We start from the raw sequence: 24712 nt of genomic DNA, 5'->3' as shown, positions 1-24712 counted from the left end.
TTACTGATCATCTTTAATATCATATAAACTCCCAACTGCAACTAACAGATGAGTGTTGGTTTTCTCAGGTTATTAGGTATAAGAGAGAGCATAGTGAAACTACCTAACTTCATCTCTCCTTGAGTGAATTATTAGAAATACAAAAGTGCCTCATGGCTCTCTCTCAACAAGGGGAGTCCACAGTGCTGGCATGGCTGCCTGTCTGGGACAGAGGAGTAGCAAAAAATCAGGGAAAGCACTGCCTGTTATAAGGAACTCTGGTACAGAGGAAGCTTTAACCTGGAATAGCTTAAAGTTTAGGGTAGCCATGGCAGTGAGGCAAAGTTTGCAGTCCCGAGGAGCCTGGTGGCTTTGGTGTGTGTGTGTGTGTGTGTGTGCGCATATGTGTGTGCATATGTGTGTATGTCTGTGTGTGCATATGTGTGTATGTCTGTGTGTGCATATGTGTGTATGTCTGTGTCTGTGTATCTGCATGTCTGTGTGTGTATATGTGTGTGTCTGTATGTGCCTGTGTGTCTGTGTGTGCATATGTGTGTATGTCTGTGTCTGTGTATCTGCATGTCTGTGTCTGTGTGTGTATATGTGTGTGTCTGTATGTGTCTGTGTGTCTGTGTGTGTGTCTCTGTGTGTGTGCATATGTGTGTATGTCTGTGTGTGCATATGTGTGTATGTCTGTGTCTGTATATCTGCATGTCTGTGTCTGTGTGTGTATATGTGTGTGTCTGCATGTGCCTGTGTGTCTGTGTGTGCATATGTGTGTATGTCTGTGTCTGTGTATCTGCATGTCTGTGTCTGTGTGTGTATATGTGTGTGTCTGTATGTGCCTGTGTGTCTGTGTGTGCTCTTCTTCCGTAATTTATTCACATAACATCCCAATTGCTTACCTCTCCCTCCTCTCTTCCCAGTTCCACCCTTACAAATCCCTTCCCCATTATCCTCTCTCTCCTCAGAGAAGGCAGAGCCTCCCCCCACACCTTGGGTACCCCCCACCGTGGGACATGTAGTCTCAGCAGGACTAATCACCATCTCTCCCACTAAAGCCCAACCAGGCAGTCCAGCTAGGGAAGGAGGCCCAGTGGCAAGTAACGGAGTCAGAAACAGCCCCCACTCTACTTGTTAGGGGATCCATATGAAGACCAAGCCGCACATCTGCTACAAATGTGTAGGGAGGCTTGCTCTTTGGTTGGTGGCTCAGTTTCTGTGAACCCCCACGGGCCCAGATTAGTTGACTCTGTAGGTCTTCTCTTGTAGTGTCCTTGACCCCTCTGGCTCATTCAATTCCTCCCTCACCCTTCCACAAGACTCCCCTGAGCTCCTCCTGATTGGTTGTAGATTTCTGCTGTTTCCATCTGGTGCTGGATGAGACCTCTCAGGATTATGCTAGGCTCCTATCTGCAAGCACAGAAGAGTATCATCAATAGTGTCAAGGGTTGGTTTTCTCCCATGGGATGGAACTCAAGTTGGGCCAGTCATTGGTTGGCTGTTTCCTCAGTCTCTGCTCCATCTTTATCCCTGGTCGTCTTGTAGGCAGGACAGATTTGGGGCTGAAGGTTTTATGGATGGATTTATGTTTCACTCCCTCCTCTGGAAGTCCTGCCTGGCTACAGGAGGTGGTTATGTTAATAGGGACCCATGGAGCCGTGAGGTAATTGTGGTTTGATGTGTCACAGGTGCTAATAAAGAGCTAGATGCCCCATTTTCCAAGGAAAGGGGAAGATAAAGAGAAAGGTTCTTCTGGTGGCAGAGACTGGTTTCAGGGGTTTCTGAGGAATGCTGAGAGGAAGGAAGCTTTGATCTATGTGCAGCAATCCTTGTGTTTACCCTGTCAGAGACCAGCCTGTGCTGAGCCTAGACCCAATTTGGGGCACAGTTAGGGCATGCATTTTTGGGGGTTGAAGTTTGGGACCTAATAGTAGGTGGTTGGAATCTGGCCTTACAGATTGGCTTTATATTGACACTCAGTGATTACGTGCAGGTTTCCTCTCCAGTTCTCAGTGCTGAATGTGCCATTGCATGGAGGTGCTACAGTTCACTTATCGTTGTCCCCAAAGTGTGACTAAAGCCTCTTTAAACATCGATGTACAGGTTTTTCATGGAAAGGTTTTTTTTTAAAGAAAAATATTAGACACTAACTAGAATATGGCTGCAAGTATATTTCTGGAATTAGTTAATTCTAGATAGAGAATTAAGTGTAGGAAATAAATATATTTGAAAAACGTGTCTTTTAAATTAGCAGTAGTGTTTATTTTGATTTAAAAAAACCAAACAACCTAACAAACAGCCAGAGACTGAGCCACCCACCAAAGAGCACACAGGGTCTGGTCTGAGGCCCTGGTACATACATAGCAGAGGACGGCCTGGGCTGACCTCCATGGGAGAGGATGTGCCTGATCCTCCAGAGACTTGATGCTCCAGGAAGAGGGGTTGGGGAACACCCTCTCAGAGGCAAAGGGGAGGGAGACAGGGTGAAGAACTCTGTCTGGGAGGGGTAGCATGAGGGGGCAACATTTGTGATGTAAATAAATAAAAATAACAAATTAAAAACAAATAAAACACCATCTTCCTTCTGCCACTGCTCCCCTCTTTTTCCTCCTTTCCTCACACCACACAGTCCCCTTGGCTTTTTGCTGTGCACATCCCACGGTGCTTTCGTGTACCTTGCTGCCCCTCCCCCAGGCCCCTTCATCTTTTTTCATAGTCCCCTTTCTATGGTGTCTTACAGAAACACACATGTACACATACACAGGTGCATATGAACTTTAAATTATATCTACATGTGAGAGAAAGCGTGTAATACTTATTTTTCTGAGTCGGGATTGTTTAATTTCACATCATGATGACTAAAAGTAAAATTTCAAGTTTATTAAATTTTGAATTGTATGTATTTGCTTTATAGTTTAAGTATATAAATAAGATTTTATGAACCAAATACTTCCAACCTCTGTAAATTAAAAAGATTAAATATGATATTTTCTATCAATTTTAGCCCATTCCCAGAACATGGACATCGATTCTAGAATGCTTAATCATTGCTCATTCAGTCGGAGTGGAAAGCCTTTTTGCTGACTGCATGAAGTAAGTTACCTTCTGCATTGCTGTTAGTGTATGACTTTTATAGAGAGTATACATGTATACATAATATATACTCCACCGTCCAAAATTTATGAGCAATTTTAATCTTGGTCTGAGTTTTCAATAATGTTCAAAGAGTTAGTTCTTAACTAGTTGTACCAACTGAGGAGGCGTGTGCATTTAGATGTTACTTAAAATACGTGGGGTCATTTTCATTGACAATGAACCATGGCTGTGTAAACGTGCACATAATCAATATGGGTTTAAGTGTTCGTTTCTGTGGATGAGCTGTGCATGCAGATGTGGGTGCGGGTGTGGTGTGGGTGCGGGTGTGGGTGTGGTGTGGGTGCAGTGTGGGTGTAGTGCGGGTGCGGGTGCAGGTATGGGTGTGGTGTGGGTGTGAGTGCAGGTGTGGGTTCGGGTGTGGGTGTGGTGTGGGTGTGGGTGTGGTAGGGGATTGTTGTAAGCATCATGGCCAGCAAGGAAACAAACCTTGGAAAGGTGAGAATGAAAACTCCTTAGGCCTGACTGGATCAGACTATGGGAGTCTGGCTCCAGGTGGTTTACTGTCAGTGTATTTAAACACAGTTCTATTAGGAAACAGTTTCCAGGCAACAGTCATTCCAATTCTAGGTGCACACTAAAGCTTAAGGTGTGGCTACTTAGAAACTCCTTTACAAAGTGCATGTGATAGCCCCTAAGGATGGGCTCTGTTAACTGGGAGCTGGGAAGCAGAGTCTGGAGGATTTAGGTGAGGCCTGGCTTTAGGTACAGCGAAGGTCACCAGTCTTTAATAACATTCTCTCCCAGATTCCTGGGTGGAAACATACTTCATTTCTTCCACTGAGGAGCTCCCCTGCAGGATTGACACTCCTCATTTCTCCAGTGTTTATCTATAAGCACAACGACCTTATAGCCTCTACCTTTCTGAAAAGGAACATAATTAAGTTTATCTTAGAGCCCATAAAAGCAAGTGAGTCAGTCACAATATGTGCTACTGTTTATATGATTGAAAACAAAAATATTGACTTTAAAATTTTTCATTCCTCTAACTTGGGTTGTTTTATTTTAACAGCTACATTATAAACCATTTTGCAAGATTTTGGTCAGAAAGAAGCTTTGCAAATGTTCCTCCTGAGATTCAGAAAACTTGTCTCAGTATGCAGATCCAGTCCTTAGTGAGTATAGTCTGCATGCTGTCCTTATGTGCCCATTAGAATGTGTATGAAAGCTGGCCTTGAGTGTTCATCAGCTGGGTGGGACCTGCGGAAGATGGAGCATGGTGCCAGCTAGGGGGCAGTGCCTTCCCAGACTGAGGCAGTGTCTTCTAAGATGCAGTGTGTGCCTAAATCAGCCTTTGATTTATGGTGCTGTTTTTCTTGTAGTCGAAATTTCTATATCCAGAAATCAAGATGGGTAACTGGAAATGGCTCCACACAGAATTGTTCTGGTCACCTATTAGCGAAATTTTGCCTCCCTTCAGGGCGACTTTGGGCTCTGCTGATGTAGCAGTCTTAGCACCAGAGAGAATGCATCCATTGGGGAGTAAACAAAGCAAGGATTCCACAGAACTGGCAGCTCAGACAGCCTTGCTCTGGCTGGTTTGTAAATCCACGTATGAAGAAGTAGAAGTGATAGGTTGAGCCTGACTGTTAAGGGGAGACGGGACTGCAGCTCTCCATTCTGTATAAGGAAGAACACATCTGAGGGATTGATCATACAACATTGTAACATGTTTGTATCCTGTCTATGCTAATGTTTACTTGTTGAGTTTCCTTCTGTGTCTATGTCCAGTTAGAGTTCCCACACAATCAGGGACCCTTCCAGACATTGCTCCATCACTGCGGGAAGTCAGGGCAGGAACCCAGAGCAGAAGCTGATGCAGAGGTCATGCAGGAGGACTGCTTACTGGCTTGCTCCCCATGGCTTGCTCAGCCTGCTTTCTTACAGCATCAGGAAGGACTACCAGCCTGGAGGTGGCACTGCTCATACAAGTTGAGCTGGGCTCTCCTACACAGTTATCAATCAAGAAAGTGTACCATAGGTTAATCTGATCTGGGAATTTTCTCAGTTGAGGCTTCCTATTCCTTCTGTATTCTCTTGTGGCTTTCAAACTACACCATCACTTATAAGGCTGCTTAAGCCTCTCTCTCTCTCTCTCTCTCTCTCTCTTCTCTTCTCTTCTCTTCCTCTCTCTCTCCCTCCCTCTCTCCCTCCCTCCCTTTCCTCTTCTTTCTCTGCTCTGTCTCTTTTTTTTTTTTTTGGTTTTTTTTTTTGTTTTTTTTTTTCGAGACAGGGTTTCTCTGTGTAGCCCTGGCTGTCCTGGAGCTCACTCTGTAGACCAGGCTGGCCTCGAACTCAGAAATCCACCTGCCTCTGCCTCCCAAGTGCTGGGATTAAAGGCGTGCGCCACCGTGCCCGGCCTGCTCTGTCTCTCTATCCCCTCACCTCTCTCTTTTTCTCATACACTCCCAATCAGCCTTGTCTCTGATTAAACCGTGGTAGTAACATGAGACTGTTACACAGAAGGTGAATGTAAGTGCAGCTGGGACATGACATGAGGTGCTGCTTGTGTAATCCAAATGCACGTCTCAGCCAATGAATGGCTTTCACACTTACTGTTTTATATTAGCTTTCTCATTATTGAGTACTTACTCCTGTTCATGAAGGGCTGTAATTTGGTTCAGTAGAAGCATTATTTACTATTGTAGTGGTACCCATAAGTCATGTACAGTTCATATGCCACTTGTTATTTTTGTGAAATTTAGTATAAGATGGGTATTTTCATCTCCATTTCACGGACAAGAAAAGAACAGGCTGGATGTAAATGACAAAGTAAAGCAGGTTTAAAATACATTGCTGCCATTCTAAAGATACTGGTGTTTAGGGTCATGTCAGTTTTATTTATAGTCTAGCACCATCTGCTCAGGGGTGGCAGTGCTTGAAGTAAGGTGGGCCTTCCCAGTCAGTCATTAATTAAGAAAATGGCCACAGGCCAATCTGGTGGAAACATTTTCTCAGTTGAGTTTACTTCTTTCCAGATGACTCTATCTTGTATCAGGTTGACAAAAACAAAAAGAGAACAACAACAACAAAACAAAGGGCAACTAACCAGGGTGACTAGCCAGGGCAACTAACCAGGGTGACTAGCCAGGGCAACTAACCAGGGTGACTAGCCAGGGCAACTAACCAGGGTGACTAGCCAGGGCAACTAACCAGGGTGACTAGCCAGGGCAACTAACCAGGGTGACTAGCCAGGGCAACTAACCAGGCAACTTCTCCTCATAATACCTTATATTCACTTTGAATTTTGAATCATATTAACCCGAGTTAAAACTTTGTGTTTGGTCTAGAAGTATTAGGTTTTTACTTTGTGCTTGAAGGTATTTAACATTTAGTGTTCATCAAGTATTCAAATCAGCATGGAAGGAATCTGTACCATCTGTTATCACTTTAGCATGTCCATATTTTAGTTTCCTAATAGATTCCAAGCTAAGCTATCTACTATACTCAATTTTATTGCCATTGAACATAACAGTGTATATATAGTAAGCAGTTGGGAGCTATCTGCCAGGCTTGTTTGCATACCTACATGTGGCTGACTGGCTCCACTGTAATGCCTGCAGTAGAGTAAATCAGGTTATTACCTCAGCCCCATGAGTGCAGCTGCTCAGGAAGTCATCGCAGGAGGGAACGGACAGTGGACCTTAAAAAAAAAACAAAAAAAAAACTGAGAGCTGAGGATGGTTCCACAGTCCAGGCACCAACTGTTCTTCCAAAGGACCCAGGTTCAGTTCCCAGCACACATCAGTTCATAGGCATCTGTCACTTCAGTTCCAGGGGTTCCAATGCCCTCTTCTGGTGTGAAGGAGAGTCACACATGTAGGCAAAAAAGCCATACACATGAAATACGAGTAAATAAGTAAAAAACGTGCGTGTGTGTGCATGTGCACATGTGCATGTGTATGCATGTGTGTAACTGTGATGATCGGAAGACGGTGCCAGAGCCTTTGGAACTGGAGTTATGGATGTTTACGAACCACCATATGGTGCTGAACCAGGTCCTCTGCAAGAGGATCTTCTTTCCAACCTAGCAGAGTATGTTATTCTGTTAAGACAATTGAAACATTATGCACTTTAATGAATTACTGTTAAAAGTAATAAAAATTTTAAGGTTTGAGTGTTAAATGTAAAATATCATAAAAATCTATTATATAACCTCAGTGTCTGGTCATAGTAGAAATCCAATAACCATAGTTTCTGTATTGACCTAGTAGCAGTAGGCCCTACAGTACAGCATTGAGCAAAAGCAGACATTGAACATACATATGTTATGTTCGTTCGTATTTGAATAACTTTGGTTTGTTTTTTATAAGAAACATCCCAAGAAATCAAAAGGATTTGATTTGCTTAGAAAGTTATTTTATGAATAGTAATACCAGCTAATTTTTTCAAGTATTTCTAACATTCTAGAATCCTGGGAATGCTGCTTTTCTTCTAATGGAAAGTGACAGGCTAATCATGGGATTACCCAGAGTGAAATGGACAGAAGCGGCCCTGTCAATGGCGTCTCAACTCCAGGAAGAGTGTATAACATTTATTGTAGGAAACTTCTCTCAGATCATTGAAAGTGAAAACTTCACTCTTCTCTTGCAGGTACTGTGTCTAGATTCTATGCTCTGGTTGGTCCCATCTTTGTGTTTTGGTTTTAATTACATAAGCATTTTTTAAGTCAGGTTGCCTTTGATTAAATTATTCTGGCTTGAGTAAACTCCACAGCAGATGGCATATTTGCAGCAGATTTGGAGCAGTGGTGGACAGGATGCTTTGGCTCACAGAGAAGGCAGGAGGGACAGGCTGAGTGCCCTGGCAAGGCACAGTGTCCCTTGGCCCAGCTCGAGCCCTCAGTCACCATGGCCACACTTTAGAGGCTCAAGTCGTAAAGATAATGGTTCTTGAAAACTCCATTTTCATAAAGAGCCACTTTCTCTAAAATTAGTCATTGGGTAAAGATGTTGTCCTTATTTCTTGGTTCTATTATTAAGGCTGTATTAGCTTTTGAAAACGCTGTGCACACATGTGTGTGTGTGTGTGTGTGTGTGTGCATATGTGTGTGCATGTGTGTGTGTAGGGGGGGTCTGTGTGTGCATATGTTATACGTGTGTGTGCGCATATGTATGTGCATGTGTTATACATGTGTGTGTAGGACTCGTGGGGGGGTGTGGGTATACATGTATGTGCATGGAGTGGGGAGTGACCATGCCCATGCAGTTTTTCAAGTAGGTATGGAAGAGTGGCTATGGTTTCAGGTGATGTTATGTAGCTGCCATGGCAGCTGCACTGCTGTCACTCTAGACTCTAACATCTCTCATGTGTTTTACATGTATTTCATTAAATGCCAGATTCTGTGTTTTGTAGTCACAGGCAATGAGCAGCTCAGCTCATCTGTTGGACAAAGTTTTCAAAGCAATTGAAGACAGTATTACCGCTGACAATAGTTGCTCTCTCCTCATGGCTCTGGACACATTACTGAATTCTGAAAACACAAAGGAAATGGTACTGAGTGCAACAAAATTCACTAAAATAATGTAGTATCAGACATGGTGTAAGATTTTCAGTTGTCCGTGCAGTTCTAAGTGTCGCACAGGTCACTGGAGTTAGGTGCTAGACACCTTGGGCTTTATACAGCTACTTATATATATTTGGAATATTTACTAATAATTTTTTTCAGTTATATTTGCTTTCAAATTAGCATTTTATAAAAGTTTAGAATTTGGAAGTTTGGCTCCTTAGTTCTAAGCATAGTTTGGGACTTAGGAATATTATCTAGCACAATGTAACTTTGGTATTTTTCTCTGATAATTACAGTAACTTGTATGTATAAAGTGTATATTTTAGTGTCTTTAATCATTAATGCCTTTTATGGTATTAGTAATTTCTTTTTTTTTTCAAAACTGATTTTTAAATTAGATTGAGTAGGAAAAATAAAATGTAAATATTTATTTTTAAATGCAATTAATCAGTGCAGTAAGGTCATTATGAATTATTGTCATTTTTATTCTACAAGACTGATAGCATGTTTCATTAAATTTATTATTATTACATAGAGTATTTGACCTTGTAATGTCATAGTTGATATGAAAAGGTTGAAGAAGGTGTTCATTAAAAACCCGTTGATGTTTTAAAATAACATGTAGTTTAAAGAGTAGCATTTAGCTTCATGTTCACTATAAAATCCTGTTAATGAGTAAGCCTTCATAAATAGCATGTACTCAGTGATCTTAGAAATGTAACTGATGACATCATTGATGTAGCTTAGGAGTAAGTAGATTCGGGGAGGAATAATGACTGGTTGCTATGACAATGTGGCTCACCAGCTGCTGATTTGTTGCTGGAACACAGGGCTTTACGTGCAGGATCCAGGCTGTGCGTGACAAGCTGTGGACCTTCCTGGTTCAGTCTTTCTATGCTGTTCGTCACACAGAAAGCTGGAAGCTGATGCACATAGACGATCAGCAGAAAATCCAAGCAGGTATGTTGTCCTTCGAGGTCTTTATTCTCAGATGATGCTCTGTGTGAGAGCAGATAGTTGCAAGGCATTCTGAATGCTAGTTAATTAGCATTTGTGAGCTTCTGTTCAGCAATGGAGTGCTACCCAAAACTAGCGTTGGGGTAGGCAGCTTGGAGAAAGTGTATTTCGTGTGCTGTTCTTAGAAAATGAAACTTATTTCCTTTGCATGTAATTATCAATTTTAATCCTCCTATATAATAACTATAATATTCCAGCCACATTTGCTTAAAAAAATAAATAAATACCAGCGTCTTTGTGGGAGCTCAAAGTAAAAGGACATAATCTCTGCAGTCAGACCCCCAAGCATACTTTCTCCCTTTGAAAATGTATTTACTAAAGCTTTCCATCTTTTTCACAAGGACATTTCCTTGCGCTTTTGCCGAGATGCGATGGCTTGATTTCACAATTGATTGGCTCAGGGATGCAGTGTGTGCTATTGCGGAGGGTCCCTCAGGAGCCAAACAGTGAGCTCTGACATTTACTAGGATCGGTTTGAAACATTAGCATTAAACAAAAGATGTATGTCTCTCAGAAAGTGTGTGTGCTTTAAAATATTGAAATAGAATGCTGAGGGTGTGGAACTAAAATGGCTTCGTGACTATTTTTAGGTTAAAGCAGGTGCCTCAGAAATAACTGCCATGTTCAGTAGCTCTGCTTTTTCTTCAAACTAAAAGACTGTATTTTATGTAACAAACATTTTAGTGTTCTAAAACATGGAAGCCATGTACGATAAATTATACCTCAGCTATGTTAAATTCTTAAGTGAAATATTCATGGTTAGACCTGCTTAGTAAAGCAACTAGATATAATTAAAGAAGGGTTTTCAAAGATACTCCTTTTTCATGTAATAAAGATTATTGAATCTTTAGAAATTGAACACTTTCCTTGTGACTTTTCTGTCCTGGTTTCAGACACTAGCTTTCCTTTCACATTGTGTGACTGTGAAGAAGCCTAGGTCAGCGTCCCCTCAGCAGGCATCCTTTCAGCTTGCTTCTGACTGGCAGCAAACTTTGTGTTTCTCTTTTTTAGAGGAATTCACAACAAGGTTGAATTCCAGTGCTCTGTAATCCTTCATAGTAGCAGTTAGAAATCTGTATGCTCACACATGCATACACACCTGCACACACCGTCAGTGTGATGCGGTTAATGAGTGTCTCATGTTGTTAGGTTGTATTAGGTAATCCTCCAGTTGCAGGTGTGTTGAACTGTAAGGGATCCTGACGTGTGTGCGGTTATTGCCTTGGGTCACCTTTGTTCTAACATTATGAGGTTTTTACTGAGGTACTGACTTGAGAATCTTTATTAATTTCTGTGCTGAACATCAGTTCTTGCCATCTCCAGGGTTTCTTGCTCTGCTGTACAGCATGTATCCCATGGCATTGAGAAATTACATGTGCAAATAAATTCCTTCTTCAAAGTAAGACTTCAAAACTTCAAACTCTGTAAACCTTTAAAATCTGAAGTGGACTTTACCCTAAATCACACTATTTCATATATCTTTCTGGTGCCATTCTGGTTCTAGTTTTAAAAGGATAAACATGAGTTTCCCAATAATTCCCAAATAAACTTAACTTATAAAAGTGAAATTTTATTTAGCTCCAGTAAGAATGAGATGACTTGCAGGATTGTTTCCTGCTTTATTTTCAGGGATAACAAAATCTGTTTCTCTTCTCTTTCCATAATCCTATAATAAATCTGTAAAACCAGAAAATATTTTTAATTTCAGCAGAGTATACTTAGAGTAATTGGATTTTTTATATTAAATTTATGTATAGAATACTAATTGTTTTGACATTTAGAAACTAAATGAAACTGGTTATTTAGAAATTTACAGCTTGTGAAAATTGTAGATTTCTTAAATGAACGTATATGATTTTACATTTTCATTTATGAGCTTTAAGAACATGAACTTTTCTGGGCCATAGAATAAGACTGAAGTTCTTTATTCTAAAATGTGATGGTAAATAGTTTGTCCTGCTTTTTTTTTCAAGTGTTTTGTTTGTTTGTTTGTTTGTAATTTCTATCAAAATACAGATTTTCTCCTGGCTTTCTATTACCCTGCACTTCTCTGCTAATAATAATGTTTCTGATTTTCATTTTTTTGTTGTTTACAGCTGCACTTGACAAAGGTGATGACCGAAGGCTTGGCAGGAAGCCTGTGCTCACCAGCTCTCAGGTAACTTCCAGCACTGCACAGGCTCGAATGAGAAAGCAATGCAAATTTATTATTCTACAATTCAAAAATTGTTTTTAATTAATTAAAGCTATTTTTAAGAGGAAATAACAACTGAGCATTTAATATATACATTTTAAATGATATGAATGTTCCAAATTCATTTGGCATAGGAAATATATGCCTTTTTCATTTCCTTGAAATTCTTTTTGGCAGATAATATATTGGTGCTTTTCCAATAAACAAGGAATTGTTAAGATGTCTAGGATTCAGTTCAGTGCCTGCTTTTAGTCAGCCAGCCTTGTCACAAGAGAAGGCTCATGTTCCAGATTTCTCTTTGCAGGATAAAAAGAAGCAAGTGCTGTTAAGAGCACAGTGTGTTTTATTTTTAAGTTTATTTGGTATACTTTCATATAGTCAAAAGTAGTCAAGTACTTATAATTGGTAAGTACAGCAGTAATGCCCTGGGCTTGAGGGTATGGGGTCAGACACATAAAAAGACTGCCTTTCAGTGATTACAACATGACAAGCTTCTAAGGTTCTAGAGATCCACTGTATAATAAAGCCATATAGTAATGTGACTGCACTCCATTCCTAGAAAGATTAACATGCTTATTCTGCTATTTTTTCCTTTTTAAAAGATTATTTTATTTTAATTTTATGACTTATTATTTCATATAATAATATAATTTATTATAAATACAACTTTATTATAGCCTTACATGTATTTTCTTCCTCCCCAATATTGTTATATGGCTATTCGTATAATCAATAAAATATGTAAGTACAAAGTTATGCAATCTATGCATATTCCAATGATACTATGAACTCAATCATTCAACATTCTGATTTAGAATGTAAAGAGCATACGCCCCTTGAAAGTTTGGCAGGGAATCCTGTTTTCTTCCTCCTTATCGTCCACTAGGTGGGAACTTCTCCTTCTGCAGCCAGGGTATAGCTCTCTTGGCTTAAAGCAGGAAGCATCATTCCCCCATGTCTCTGATTGGAAACCCAGACAGTGGAGGCTTTTGTCAGCAAATCTCCTGGGATTGTTTGCTGAAGTGTCTCACAGACCTCTTGTGCATCCTGTCCTGAGCCCTTATGCCATCTAGCATCCAAAAAACTGAGAGTCACAGACCACACAGCCCCTTGGGCCTGTGATGGACCCTTTGCCTAGTGTGCTAATGTAGCCTGCAGTCCTGGGTGTGGGGTCCAAGCCAGCCTTGGCTAATGAAACCCTCCTTAAAGCAAAACAAAAATAAAAACAAACAGAAAACACTTGTCAACTCGTCAAAAGCTAAAATTTCCAGCTATATGAATATGAAAACCACTAGGCTCCTCCTAGTCCTGCTCAGTGTGGTCTGTAATTCCTCATAACCTGCTCTGTGTGTGTGTGTGTGTGTGTGTGTGTGTGTGTGTGTGTGTGTGTGTGTGTGTGTGCGCGCGCGCGCGCGTGCTTTCCTACTTTCCTTGATGGTGTTTGATGTTCATTTGTTTGTCTTGCTGTGATGGGAATCCACCCCATGCTGAGCCACAAACCAAACCTGCTCTTCTTTCTGTACTGCAAAATAGAACAAATTCTAATTGCTGTTGCTTGTTTCAAAATAAAGTATGGAGTGGGGAGTGGGAACAAGCAAAGCAAAACTGACCCTGAGCTGGTGATTGCTGACTCTGGGCACTGGGTGCCCAGTGACTAATTATAGTATTTTGTCTTTTGATCACATTTGTAAGAACCCACTAAAACAGAGAAGGTTTCAAACAAAAGTTGGTTTCCTTTCAGAGGCTTGGTCCTCTTTTCTCATTTTTGTCAATAGGCTGTGGTGGTCCCCCACCCCACCCCTCCATAGGCTGTGAATTTATAAGAAATGTGTATAAACTCTGCAGATCAAGGTCCCAGGAGGCCTTGAACTGTGTACACACCAGATCCTTATCATGCTTTATACTGTCAACGTGAAGCTCCTCAAATACTCAGAGTACACAAGGACACAGTAAGCTAAGTGAGGTCAGGTTTAAGCACAGGAAGAAGCTTACAGAGAAACTTGCTAAATTGTGTTAAAAATAGAGAAATATTCCAGGTAGCAGTGGTGCACACCTTTAATCCCAGCAGTTGGAAGGCAGAGGAAGGTGGATCTCTGTGGTACTGAGGCCAGCCTGGTCTATACAGTGAGTTCTAGGACAGCCAAGGCTACACAGATAAACCCAATCTCAAAAAACAAAAGGGGAGACCGATGGGGTAGGGGTTATGTTTCAAGTCAAGAAAATAAAAAATGAGGAAAAAGACAGTTTGATATTTACAACATTTAGAATTCTGGGACATCACTCTGATGGGAAACAGTCTCCACTCGACAAGGGTATGTAACCTAAAGCCAAAATAATGCTTAAAATCTTCACAGGGTCCCAGCCCCATTAAGCCAAAGCTAGGACAGTAATGTATTGATTCTGTTATCACCACACCTTGCTTTTACCTAAATTTAGCCTTTATTTATTGTCTTATACACATACATGCATCCATAAACATGTGTGTTATCTGTGTCAATTGTTTAATATATTGGACGCCTTCCATGTCTATAAACTCAGCCTTGAACTGTACATCATGACATGCTTACCAGCGGATACAGCCATTCTATTGGGCCTCCAGTCTGTTAAGGGATATAAAGGGTTCAGTTATGAAAGATGAAGCAACACAAGTTCTTCCCTACAGTCTCGGGCAGCTTTGCCAAGGTGGGGGAATCAGCATTTGCGTGTGTTGATGTTTGTATTTACGTTTTATTCTGAGATTCCCAGCAGCTTTAAAGCTGCTGTTCCCTTCCAAATGGAGGATGTCTTTTCCTCTGTATCCTCTGGATGGCCAGTGCTGTCCTGTCATCTAGGATTTTTTAAATGTAAGCTTTTTATGTGTACATATTGTGTTTCTATAAGCTTTTGTCATTGTGTTTTAATAAGGATTCCCAGAGTTGATGAATTTTTGGTGTAAATTTGTATAATATCCTTCAGATCACAATTAGATGACTATATCATAAGCTCAAGTCTCCATTCTGTCCTTTCCAGGCATATGCCCTTGGATAAGTCACATGTGTGCTTTAATACCCAGTTTCTTATCTAGCAGTAGGAGACAGCCACAGGAGCTATTTCAGAGGACTGTTTCGTAAGGACGAAGCGAAGTGACGGGCCCTGAGAAAGGCTTCAGAAACTCTCAAGTGTTATCACTCAGGGTAGCCTGAATCTTTATAGGTTAATTTCTACTGTAATACCACAAATTAAATAAGAACACTAATGGTTAGTATTCAATGCTTTATTTCAAAAATGATTAAAATAATTGTAACCAAAGATTTTTATGAAAATTATAAGAGATATCTTAAGTTTTGAGTGACCCTAAATCATAATAGAATTTAAAAGCTGGGCTTTGTTGCTCCATTGGAGAGCATAATGTGAGCTTTGCTAAATTGTTGCTCCTAAAAACTTCACTGAAGCCAGCCTGGTGTACATAGTGAGTTCCAGGCCAGCCAAAGCTACATAGTGAAATCCTGTCACAATAACAAAAAGCCAAACCAAAACTTTCCTAAAATATAAAATATTCTATGTCAAAGACTTGTTGATTTATAGGGTTTTCTTTCTTTCTTTCTTAGCAAGGGAGACAAGGCTCTGATGTTGATGTTGTAAAAATAAAACCTTGGACAGAAAATAAAAAGCCAGGTCGGACGTATCTCTCTACTAATCAGAAGATGAGATCTGATGGCTTGGGCACATCAGGACATGCATCAAGCACCAACAGAAACAGTATAAATAAAGCCTCCAAGCATGGCGACAGTACAAAAGTGTCCAACATTATGAAAGAGGTGAAAACGGGGGGAAAACATATCTCTGGCAAGTCTAAAACCACAGGAAAGCCCCAAACAGAAAGTAGTGATCATACAACGTTAGACGGTCTGTCACCCACAGCTGTGGGAAGACCAGCAAGAGCTGCAGCAGCTGGACGGAAGGACCCGGGGCATAGAAAAGGAATCCAGAACCAAGAAGGAGAGACCACGGGGGCCAGGCCCAAGGCACTCACTGCAAACCTGAATGGGCAAGCCAGAGCCAAACCTTTGCAAACACTGAGAGGGAAAGATTCTGCATGCCCCACCACTGTAGGACCCTCCAGTAGATCTACAAATTCCAGCACAGAGCTTCTGGCTTCCACAGGCTCTGTGGATGGGACAAAAGAAAACGGATCAGTAGAAGATAAATCTTGTGATGAGAAGCCGTACGTTAGTGATTCCCCAGGACCAACAGTGAACAATGGAGTAATGTCAACTCTAGGTGGGTTTTAGCACTCTTTATTTTGTTCGTGTGTGTGTGTGTGTGTGTGTGTGTGTGTGTGTGTGTGTGTAGTCATGGCTCTATATGTGCTAGACAGGCAATCTACACCAGCAGCTCAGCACTGCAAAAGTTTGTTTGAGATAAGTCCATGCTGGCCTTAGACTAAGCTGGTCGCTAAGAACACTCTTGTACTTCTGATCCTCCTGTCCCTGCCTCCCAGGTGCTAAGATGCCTGTTGTGCCCATCACGGCCAGTGTATGTAATGCTAGAGATGAAGCCAGGCAAGCACTCCACTAAATAAGCTGTATCCCAGCCCTGAGGTCCTAATCGTTAGTAGGACCTTTAAGTATTTAGTAATACTTAAAGGTTCCTAGATGAGCCTTGCATGTTTTACTTTTAAATGCTCAAGTGTGTTTTGCATGGATATGTGCAAACTGAAATGTGTCCTCTCCCATACCAGCGCTTGGTTTTTAATGTCTAACTTGTGTATTTATCCAATTTGTTATAGCAGTAAAGTCTCGACCAGTTTCAAGAGTTACTAATGGAACATCCAATAAAAAAAGCTTTATTCATGACCAAGACTCTCAAGTGAATAACAGGTGGGACTCTGTTCAGCTCAGTGTTTCACCCAACTGTCTCTGCAAGCTATTTATATACTAATTTTTAGCTAAATGTTTTAAAAGATTTTTCTTTGTTTAAATGTATTTATGAAATTATGTTTTTAAACTCTCTTATTTCATATTTATATAAAATGAAGAAATATAAAAGTTTCTTGCTATACGTAATGGCATGTAAAGTTATGCCCTGACTTATGTAGTCTACTCTCAAAACTTGAAGGTTTATGAACATAGGTTTCTCTATTTTCAGAAGAGATATGTTTGTATTTCTTGACAAAATATGTGATCATATCATATATGTGGACACACACGAGTGTTTGTGAGTTCACATCATATATGGTTGTGGTTGTACATGTGTGCTTGTGAGTTCACATTTTGTGGTGTCACTGTAATACTAAGTGCAATCATTCTTCTTAGTGTAATAAAAAGAGGGAATGGCAAAGGACTTAGTGATTCAGCACCACAGACAGCTGCGAAGAAACGAGGGAGCAGCAATGGATATGCAGCAGCTCAGCCACGGACAAAGAGCGCCCCTCCCACCCTGGCTCAAACTCAAGGTAAAGCTGCAGTGGCCCTGAGGGTTCTGGGACCTGTGCTGGACAAGCTGAGCCCCAGCCAGACTGCCATTGCACATAAGCAAGATAGGACATTACTTACTTACTGTGCAGGTGTCGCATATTCCTGAGGTAAAGTTCCATGGTTTGTGGATAGATATTTTGTTGCTAGGGAATTGATTTGGGTTGTCCTGTTCTTTGTGGAGATAAATTTAAAGGAGCCAGTGACTGGTCCTCACTTCTGGACCTTTTGTGGAGCATGACTAGATTTCTTGATGGTTTCCTTGATGACTAGAGAAATTATGATTGTGAAACCAGCACTGAAGAGTTGTTAAAGAAGAGCAGGAGCTGAGCAGCTGTGTGGAGACGGTGTTCCTCCGGAGCCTGTCCCCATGCTGCTGTTCCTCAGTGTTCCGAGGAAAACCAATGCTGATTAGAGTATATACTGTGCATGTAACAGCCAATTTTAAACATTACTTTTTTTTTTTTTTTTTTTTTTTTGGTTTTTCGAGACAGGGTTTCTCTGTAGCCCTGGCTGTCCTGGAACTCACTCTGTTGACCAGGCTGGCCTCGAACTCAGAAATCCACCTGCCTCTGCCTCCCAAGTGCTGGGATTAAAGGCGTGTACCACCACCGCCCGGCTAAACATTACTTTCTTTCTGGGCTGAGTGGCCCGTGCCCATAGTCTCTTCATTGGGGAGATAAAGGTAATGTGGTCCTTGATCTGCATAGTGAGTTCAAGCCAGTGCTGGCTGCATGAGACACTATCTCCAAATAAACAAAAAGGGAGAGGAGGAGGAAGAGGACAGGAGACAAGGAAGCGGGCTGAGGGAATGGCTTTGTTCATGAAGCTTAGGGGGAAAAGCCAAGGGCAGTGGAGCAAACTTAGAATCTCAGCTCTGGGGAGGCAAAGGTGGATGGAAGAGGCTCTCAGGCTCGGTCACCAGCAGCAACCCAGCCTCATCAGTGAGGCCAAGTCCTGGTAAGAGACAGTGTCTCAAAAAGAACCGTGTGTGGCTCCCGAGGAGTCCATTTCTATCATGCTCACATGTACATGTACACACATCATCACACAAGCATGCACACACACACAAACTGAGATTGACCTCTGGCATGCTCACATACACATGTGCACACACAGTCCCATACCACAAGCACACACACATTTATTTTTTATGTATTAAGCACTCATGTGTAAGAGCAGTTTATAAAACCCCAAAATAATCTTGATTTACATGATGAATTAATACTGGAAGTCAATTAAAAATCAAGGCAGATAAAGTTACTCACATTCTGGTAACAGTTAGAAATGAGATATAAATGGGTTTATAGGACTGAGGTATCTCAGTGCGGAGTACTTACTTGTCCTTCACTGGTCCCTGGTTTCAGTCTCTAGAATCCCCTACAGCCCAAACACATACAGAACAAAAAGTTGGTAATTGGGGTTGGCAGATTTGAGTGCCCCAAAATTTTATTTCTAAGACATTAACCAGAACACATAAATGGAGTTTTAATTCTGAATCTCTTGTAGCCAATGATCTGGTTCTCACTGCAGATCTGGGTTGTTTGCCCTAAGAAGCTATAACCATAGTCATCCAGTATAGGTTTATTCCAGTTTGAAGAGAAATGAATAACTTCAGCTAATGTCCATTTGTTTTTAGGTTAGTTTTTCTTTTCAGCTGTGAGTTTTCTTTACTCCCTCCCCCAAAAAAGAACACTTCAAAGAGAAGACTTTTCTTGTTCTTATGATATAAGAAAATCAGATTTTTCTGCTGTTGCATATTTATGTAAATCCAATTTTGGCACAACGATGAAGGCTCTTGGTGAAAAAGAGATTCTCTTTAAGGGTTTTTAGTAAGATCATAAAATAGCTCCTCTATATTTAAAATATTTGGGGTTTTTCACTTATCATTGTTTATTATTTTTGATTGTCAATATTAGATGTTTCCCTTTGGTTGCTTTATCTATTTTATTTTCTCTAAAGTGATTTGAAAACATTAAAAATTTCACATTAGATTTTGAGAGTACTTTGCATTTCTGAACTTTCTTAGGATCCCAAGGAGAGTCACCGCACTCTGTAAAATCTTCAGTCTCTTCAAGGCAGTCTGATGAAAATGTAACAAAGTCGAAGCATGGTACAGAGAAGCAGACACCTACGAGAAGGATTGTCAAGCAAGGACACACAACTTTGCAGAAGGTTAATGCAAAGCTGGTACCAATGCCTAAAAACCCAAGTCAGCCCAAGAAAGGTGGAACTGTGAACAGTAAAGACTCAAAACAAAAAGTGCTTCCTGGACAAGTCATGCTGCAGAGTCAGCGACCTTCCAAACCTGAGGTGGCCATCACACAGAAAAGCGTGCTTCATGGTGTGAGTGACAGCAAGAACCGTGTTTTTAAACAGAAGCCTCACGAGTCCATGGTTACCCTTGCTGGTGACAACAGTGGTCCTGGAGCGTTCCAGTCACCCTGCAGACCTCGGCCACAAAGTCCATTAGGCAGTCAAGAGAAAAAGAGACTGGAGCCAGAACGCCAAGATAGGTCAACCCAGGGTGACTCAGTAAACCATGAGCTGAGTTCAGAAGTGACTGGCATAGAGCACAGTCGCACATCTGCTCACAAAGACAAGAGTCAGTGCACTGCAAATCCATACTGTGGGAGCAGCACTGCTATGAAATCTATGATTTCAAATCCAAATGAAAACTTGATAAACTCTAACACAGTTCATGATTCAGCAAATGGAGACCAATCAGATAGAGAGAGACAAGCGGGAAGGAAAAACACAGGCACTGAACCAAATATGAATTGTGTGAACAGGAAAGCAGCTTTACTGTGTGTTCCTGAAGGGACAAATAGTACCCAAAACTCTGCCCAAGATGACAGCAGACTCACATTTCATGTAGAAGAACTGGCAGCTCAAAGCCAGTCACCTGACGACTGTGCTACAGAGGGTAGTGAATGTGCTGCAGTCACCTCAGCTGTTTCTTCAAAAAGTCTTTTGGGACAACCATCAGAAAAAAATTATAAAAATATGGAAACATCAGAAACCCCAGAGAGCCATGAAACTCTGGACACTCCATTCATGGGTCCCTGGGATCTGAACGCCAGTGCCACACATCAAAGAGAGAGTCCAGAATCTGACACTGGTAGCGCTACCACCTCTTCAGATGACATAAAGCCCCGCTCAGAAGACTATGATGCTGGGGGGTCTCAGGACGACGAGGGCTCACACGACAGAGGCATCTCCAAGTGTAGCACAGCACTGTGCCATGACTTCCTCGGGCGAAGCAGCAGCGACACCAGCACCCCTGAAGAGCTGAAGGTGCACGAAGGTGACCTCAGAGCTGAAGTCAGAGCGAGAAAGCAGGGCAGGGGTGACCTCCAGATCCACTCAGCAAGTGATGACGAGACCCCTAGGAAGAAGCCAGAACCTTGGTCTCGATCTACAATAGTTCATCCCCGGGAGAAGGGAAGTGCTCCACGGGGCAGCATCCCATCTGCTCAGGAAGTGGACCAGGTTTCTTCTTCAGCAGACGAAACGGAAGATGAAAGATCTGAAGCAGAAAATGTTGGGGAAAATTCCTCTCCATCCAACTCAGGTACTCAGCACGTCCAAGGAATAATTAACTTAGCTTTTGAAGATGGAACTGAACATGAAAGTCGTGAGTTTTCTGCAACTAAGAAGTTCAGAAGGTCAGTGTTGCTCTCGGTGGATGAGTGTGAGGAAGTGGGGTCTGATGAAGGTGAAGGCCACACCCCCTTTCAGCCCTCCCTGGATTCCCTTTCACCGTCTGATGTTTTCGATGGTATTTCTTATGAGCATCATGGAAGGACAGGCTACTCTAGACTTTTCAGAGAAGATGAAGCTAGTGCTGCAGAGCACAAACACAACAAAGGTAACGATGGGTATAAAAATGAAAGCTTTCTTCTGAGTCCTAGGAGCAAAGACTTCTCAAGACAAGATAAGCAGTGTGTCTCAACAGATCAGAAGACCAGGTTAGATGTCCCACCCAAAGGAAGCCAACAGCTTTTTCCAGGAGATGAAGAAGTAACTAGTAAACGTGAGGTAGCTCACGACTTTGAGCAGCACAGCACATTCATGGATGGGGATACCAAGTCTCAAGAACGACCATGTCATTTGGAGCTCCATCAGAGAGAACTCAGCTCCAACACACCAAAGATCAGCTCAGCGCAATCTCTAGCCTCCTGTCCCAGCCAGTTGCTGCCTCGGGAAGGTCAAATGAAAGAGAGCCATCCCACACCTCCCAAGAGAGCTAATAATGCTGTGTTCTCAGGTAATGTACAGAAATAGAAGTTTAAAGTTGTCTGTAGCCCTGGATGCTCTATTTTAGTTAGGATATTTAAGCTACAGTTTCAACTTTTAAATGATAACTTAAATTTATTAATAATATGAAGTGAGCTAGCTATTCATTATTTATTGTTTGCTTACAATCTTAGTAAATAATTAATATGTAGTGGAAAACCTTGTTTATTACACACAGATAACATGCTAGATCTTACCTGGAAAGGATGAGGACTTAGTTTGGTGTCATTTCAATTATCATGTCTGATTTAATGTAAGCATTCTTGACTATGTGAAGTTTTACTTTGCATTGGATATGATTTATGGACTTGCTAGTATAGATCCAAGAGGGCTGTGCAATAAACATAGTAATATTACTGAAAGGCACTAAACTATTTTAACTAGATTAATTATAATTTATATGCATTTTACAAAGACTAAAACTTTCTTAGGATCAATATAATTCTATTCTAAGATTTTCAAGTGAAGATATGAAGTTTCCTAAGCAATTATATTTAGAAGCAATGACAGTATATGACAAAGCCCAGACTTATTTCACATGCTAAGACAATTTTTTGTCTAATTGTTTTGTGTTTGTGTCTTTCTTATTTCAATAATTCAGACTAATGACTTAAAATATGCAATAGTAGCTGGTTGAGTATTATGTATCATAATTTAAAAATAAAATATTGACCAGAAATCCCTAGTCAGTAAAATTATAAAAGTAGATTTTCCAAAGTTATATTTTTTGTTTGTTTTTTCCTGTTTCAAATCCTCCTTTTGCATGTGCAATATACAAATAAGACTTTAGATACAGTGTATTTATCCCCCCACTCCATGAAACCAAGTTACTTTATAGATACCTTTAGATAACTGTCTTTTTTTTCTTCCTTGAGTTTCTATTGTAGTGAATTAGATTTGTGTGTACTTTTATGTTTATGTTTTAAATAATTTGTTATTTTCTGTATTCTAAGTTTTCAAATTAAAATATGGAAAATTATTGTTAGTTACCTACATTGATTTTGCTGCTAAATATTACCTTTGAATTTCTTAACACAGAAAAATAAATGCCTCAAAAATTTTGTCAATTTTGTAAGAATGTTATTTTTTCCATCTTGTGTTTTTTCTGAGAGGAGCTGATACTGTTGTTATATTGTGTTAATATTGTTCTACAAAACTCTGAGGGGTGTCGACGTGCAATTTTTACATTGTGTAGTATTATGAATTATTTCAGGAGACATAGATGATTGTGATACAATGGCACAAACCTCCATGTATGACCACCGGCCTTCAAAAACCCTCTCTCCAATATATGAGATGTCTCTGACAGCAGCGTGTGAGCAGAAAGCGGAGTCAGAAACCTATGTCGCTGTCACAGACAGGGGCTCTGAAGACGAGCAGCACTTTGCAAAGCAGGACTGGACACTGCTGAGGCAGCTGCTTTCTGAACAAGATGCAAACTTAAATGTCACAAGCTCCCTGCCTGAAGACCTAAGCTTAGCCCAGTATTTAATCAACCAGACACTCCTCTTAGCTCGAGATAGCTCGAAACCTCAGGGTTCAGCACACACAGACACTTGGAACAGGTGGAGTGAACTGTCATCCCCACTTGATGATTCGGCAGCAAGTGCCACCACGGCTAGTGTTTCTCCCATAGATTGTTCACCTCAAGGGGAGTGGACAATCCTGGAACTGGAAACGCAGCATTAGGAGCCTCGGCAGCCGGGAAGGAGCTAGACTGTGCCACCCTGTATTCTGATGCCTACTTTATATTTCAGTTATAATTTAGTTAGCCAAATATGGACTGTCCTTAAAATTGATGGAGTCTTTTAATTTATTGAGGTAAATATAGCTTATTTATTAATATGTCTCATATTTTGAAAATGTTTTTCTAAATTTATGAGCATGTTTTCTACATCAATTAGATTAGAAGGCCGAAGAAAGTCTTTGCTATAATTTTCTTTCCTAACTAATAATTTGTTCATTTATTCAAGAGTTTCCATGTCAGTACACAGGTAGACCAAACCCTTATTCTTGACTCTGCATCTGGTACCGTAACAACTTAACAATAAACTTCCTGTGTGAGTGTGCACTATACAGAATCAGTCTGTGAATCACATGCAGAGCCGGCCGGTGTTGCGGCTGGGGAGGCAGAAACCAGCTTTCCCAGCAGCTCAGGACTAGGACATGGAGAGGTGAGTGCGCCTTGCGTTTCAGCCATACTCCCAATAAACTAAGAGAAGTCAGGCTTTTCTGGCTATGTCAGAGCTAGGCATCTGATCCCTTCAAAGGCGGAGGGAACTGCTGTCTGTGTGGTTCCAGTAGTCACTTTGTCCTGCATGCCATGGTGGGAATACTTTGGAACTGCACTGCTCCAAGCTAACACAGCATTGACCAGAATGAGTGAATGAGGCAGCTGACTGAGTCCTAGTGTGGGCATGTGCTTCCTCTTGTCTGTCTTTATGTCCTTCGTCTGTCAGACATCTCCCAGTCTGTACCTTTGTAAGAAAACAAGTAATTAATGCTGAGAGAGAGAGAGAGAGAGAGAGAGAGAGAGAGAGAATGCAATAGGATCTTAGATGCTAATGAGGATCCCTTTAAGGTGATGGGAAAGGAACAGCCAGGTTAACACAGACTATTTGTCTTAAACAACAATTATGTTTTCCTTTAAGTACAAATTTATTATACCATAAAACTTTTTCTTGAACTTTAAAAAACATTTTAATTTTTTATATTAATTTATTTTGTGGGTGTTTATGTGGGTAGGCATGTGCATGTGCGTTAGAGCACATGTGGAAATCAGTAGACAACATGTGAAAGTCAGTTCTCTCCTTCCACCACAGGAGTCCCAGGGACTGAAGTCAGATCCTCAGGCTTGATGGCCTTTACCCACTGAGGCTCCCTCCGATGTCTCTGTTCCTTTTTAAAAGCTGGTCACTCTTGCGGGACTGCTCATTCATTTAGGGCATAGTTGTTATACTCAGCTCAGTAGGTAAATGAATGGGCATTGGATGTAAGCACTCAATAGAAGGTAAATAGAATTAAGTAAGAAGTCCAGCTTCTAGTGTAGGGCAGGAGAATGTAAGGAAAACACTGAAATCTGAGCACACACACACTTTATATTTT

At 41.0% G+C, this 24712-nt stretch overlaps 1 protein-coding gene across 4 annotated transcripts in view; it reads left to right on the top strand.

Moving 5' to 3' along the window:
- Btbd8 (BTB domain containing 8) overlaps positions 1-23688 on the top strand; it is an 82555-nt gene extending 58867 nt beyond the window's left edge. For 3 of the 4 annotated variants that reach the window (XM_034508591.2, XM_076937795.1, XM_034508596.2), the window contains 11 exons: positions 2987-3075; positions 4148-4250; positions 7546-7728; positions 8491-8628; positions 9475-9604; positions 11758-11819; positions 15443-16115; positions 16624-16714; positions 17150-17289; positions 19338-21578; positions 22821-23688. In XM_034508591.2, the coding sequence (XP_034364482.1) occupies positions 2987-3075; positions 4148-4250; positions 7546-7728; positions 8491-8628; positions 9475-9604; positions 11758-11819; positions 15443-16115; positions 16624-16714; positions 17150-17289; positions 19338-21578; positions 22821-23296 (4326 nt within the window). In that variant the 3' untranslated portion in view covers positions 23297-23688. The remainder of the gene's footprint in view (positions 1-2986; positions 3076-4147; positions 4251-7545; positions 7729-8490; positions 8629-9474; positions 9605-11757; positions 11820-15442; positions 16116-16623; positions 16715-17149; positions 17290-19337; positions 21579-22820) is intronic. The other variant, XM_034508592.2, reaches the window with a different exon arrangement.
- Positions 23689-24712: the final 1024 nt, after the last annotated feature.

Source organism: Arvicanthis niloticus, chromosome 7, assembly GCF_011762505.2.
Source record: "Arvicanthis niloticus isolate mArvNil1 chromosome 7, mArvNil1.pat.X, whole genome shotgun sequence".
Classification (NCBI taxonomy): domain Eukaryota; kingdom Metazoa; phylum Chordata; class Mammalia; order Rodentia; family Muridae; genus Arvicanthis; species Arvicanthis niloticus.
This window is presented reverse-complemented; position numbering and strand designations above follow the sequence as displayed.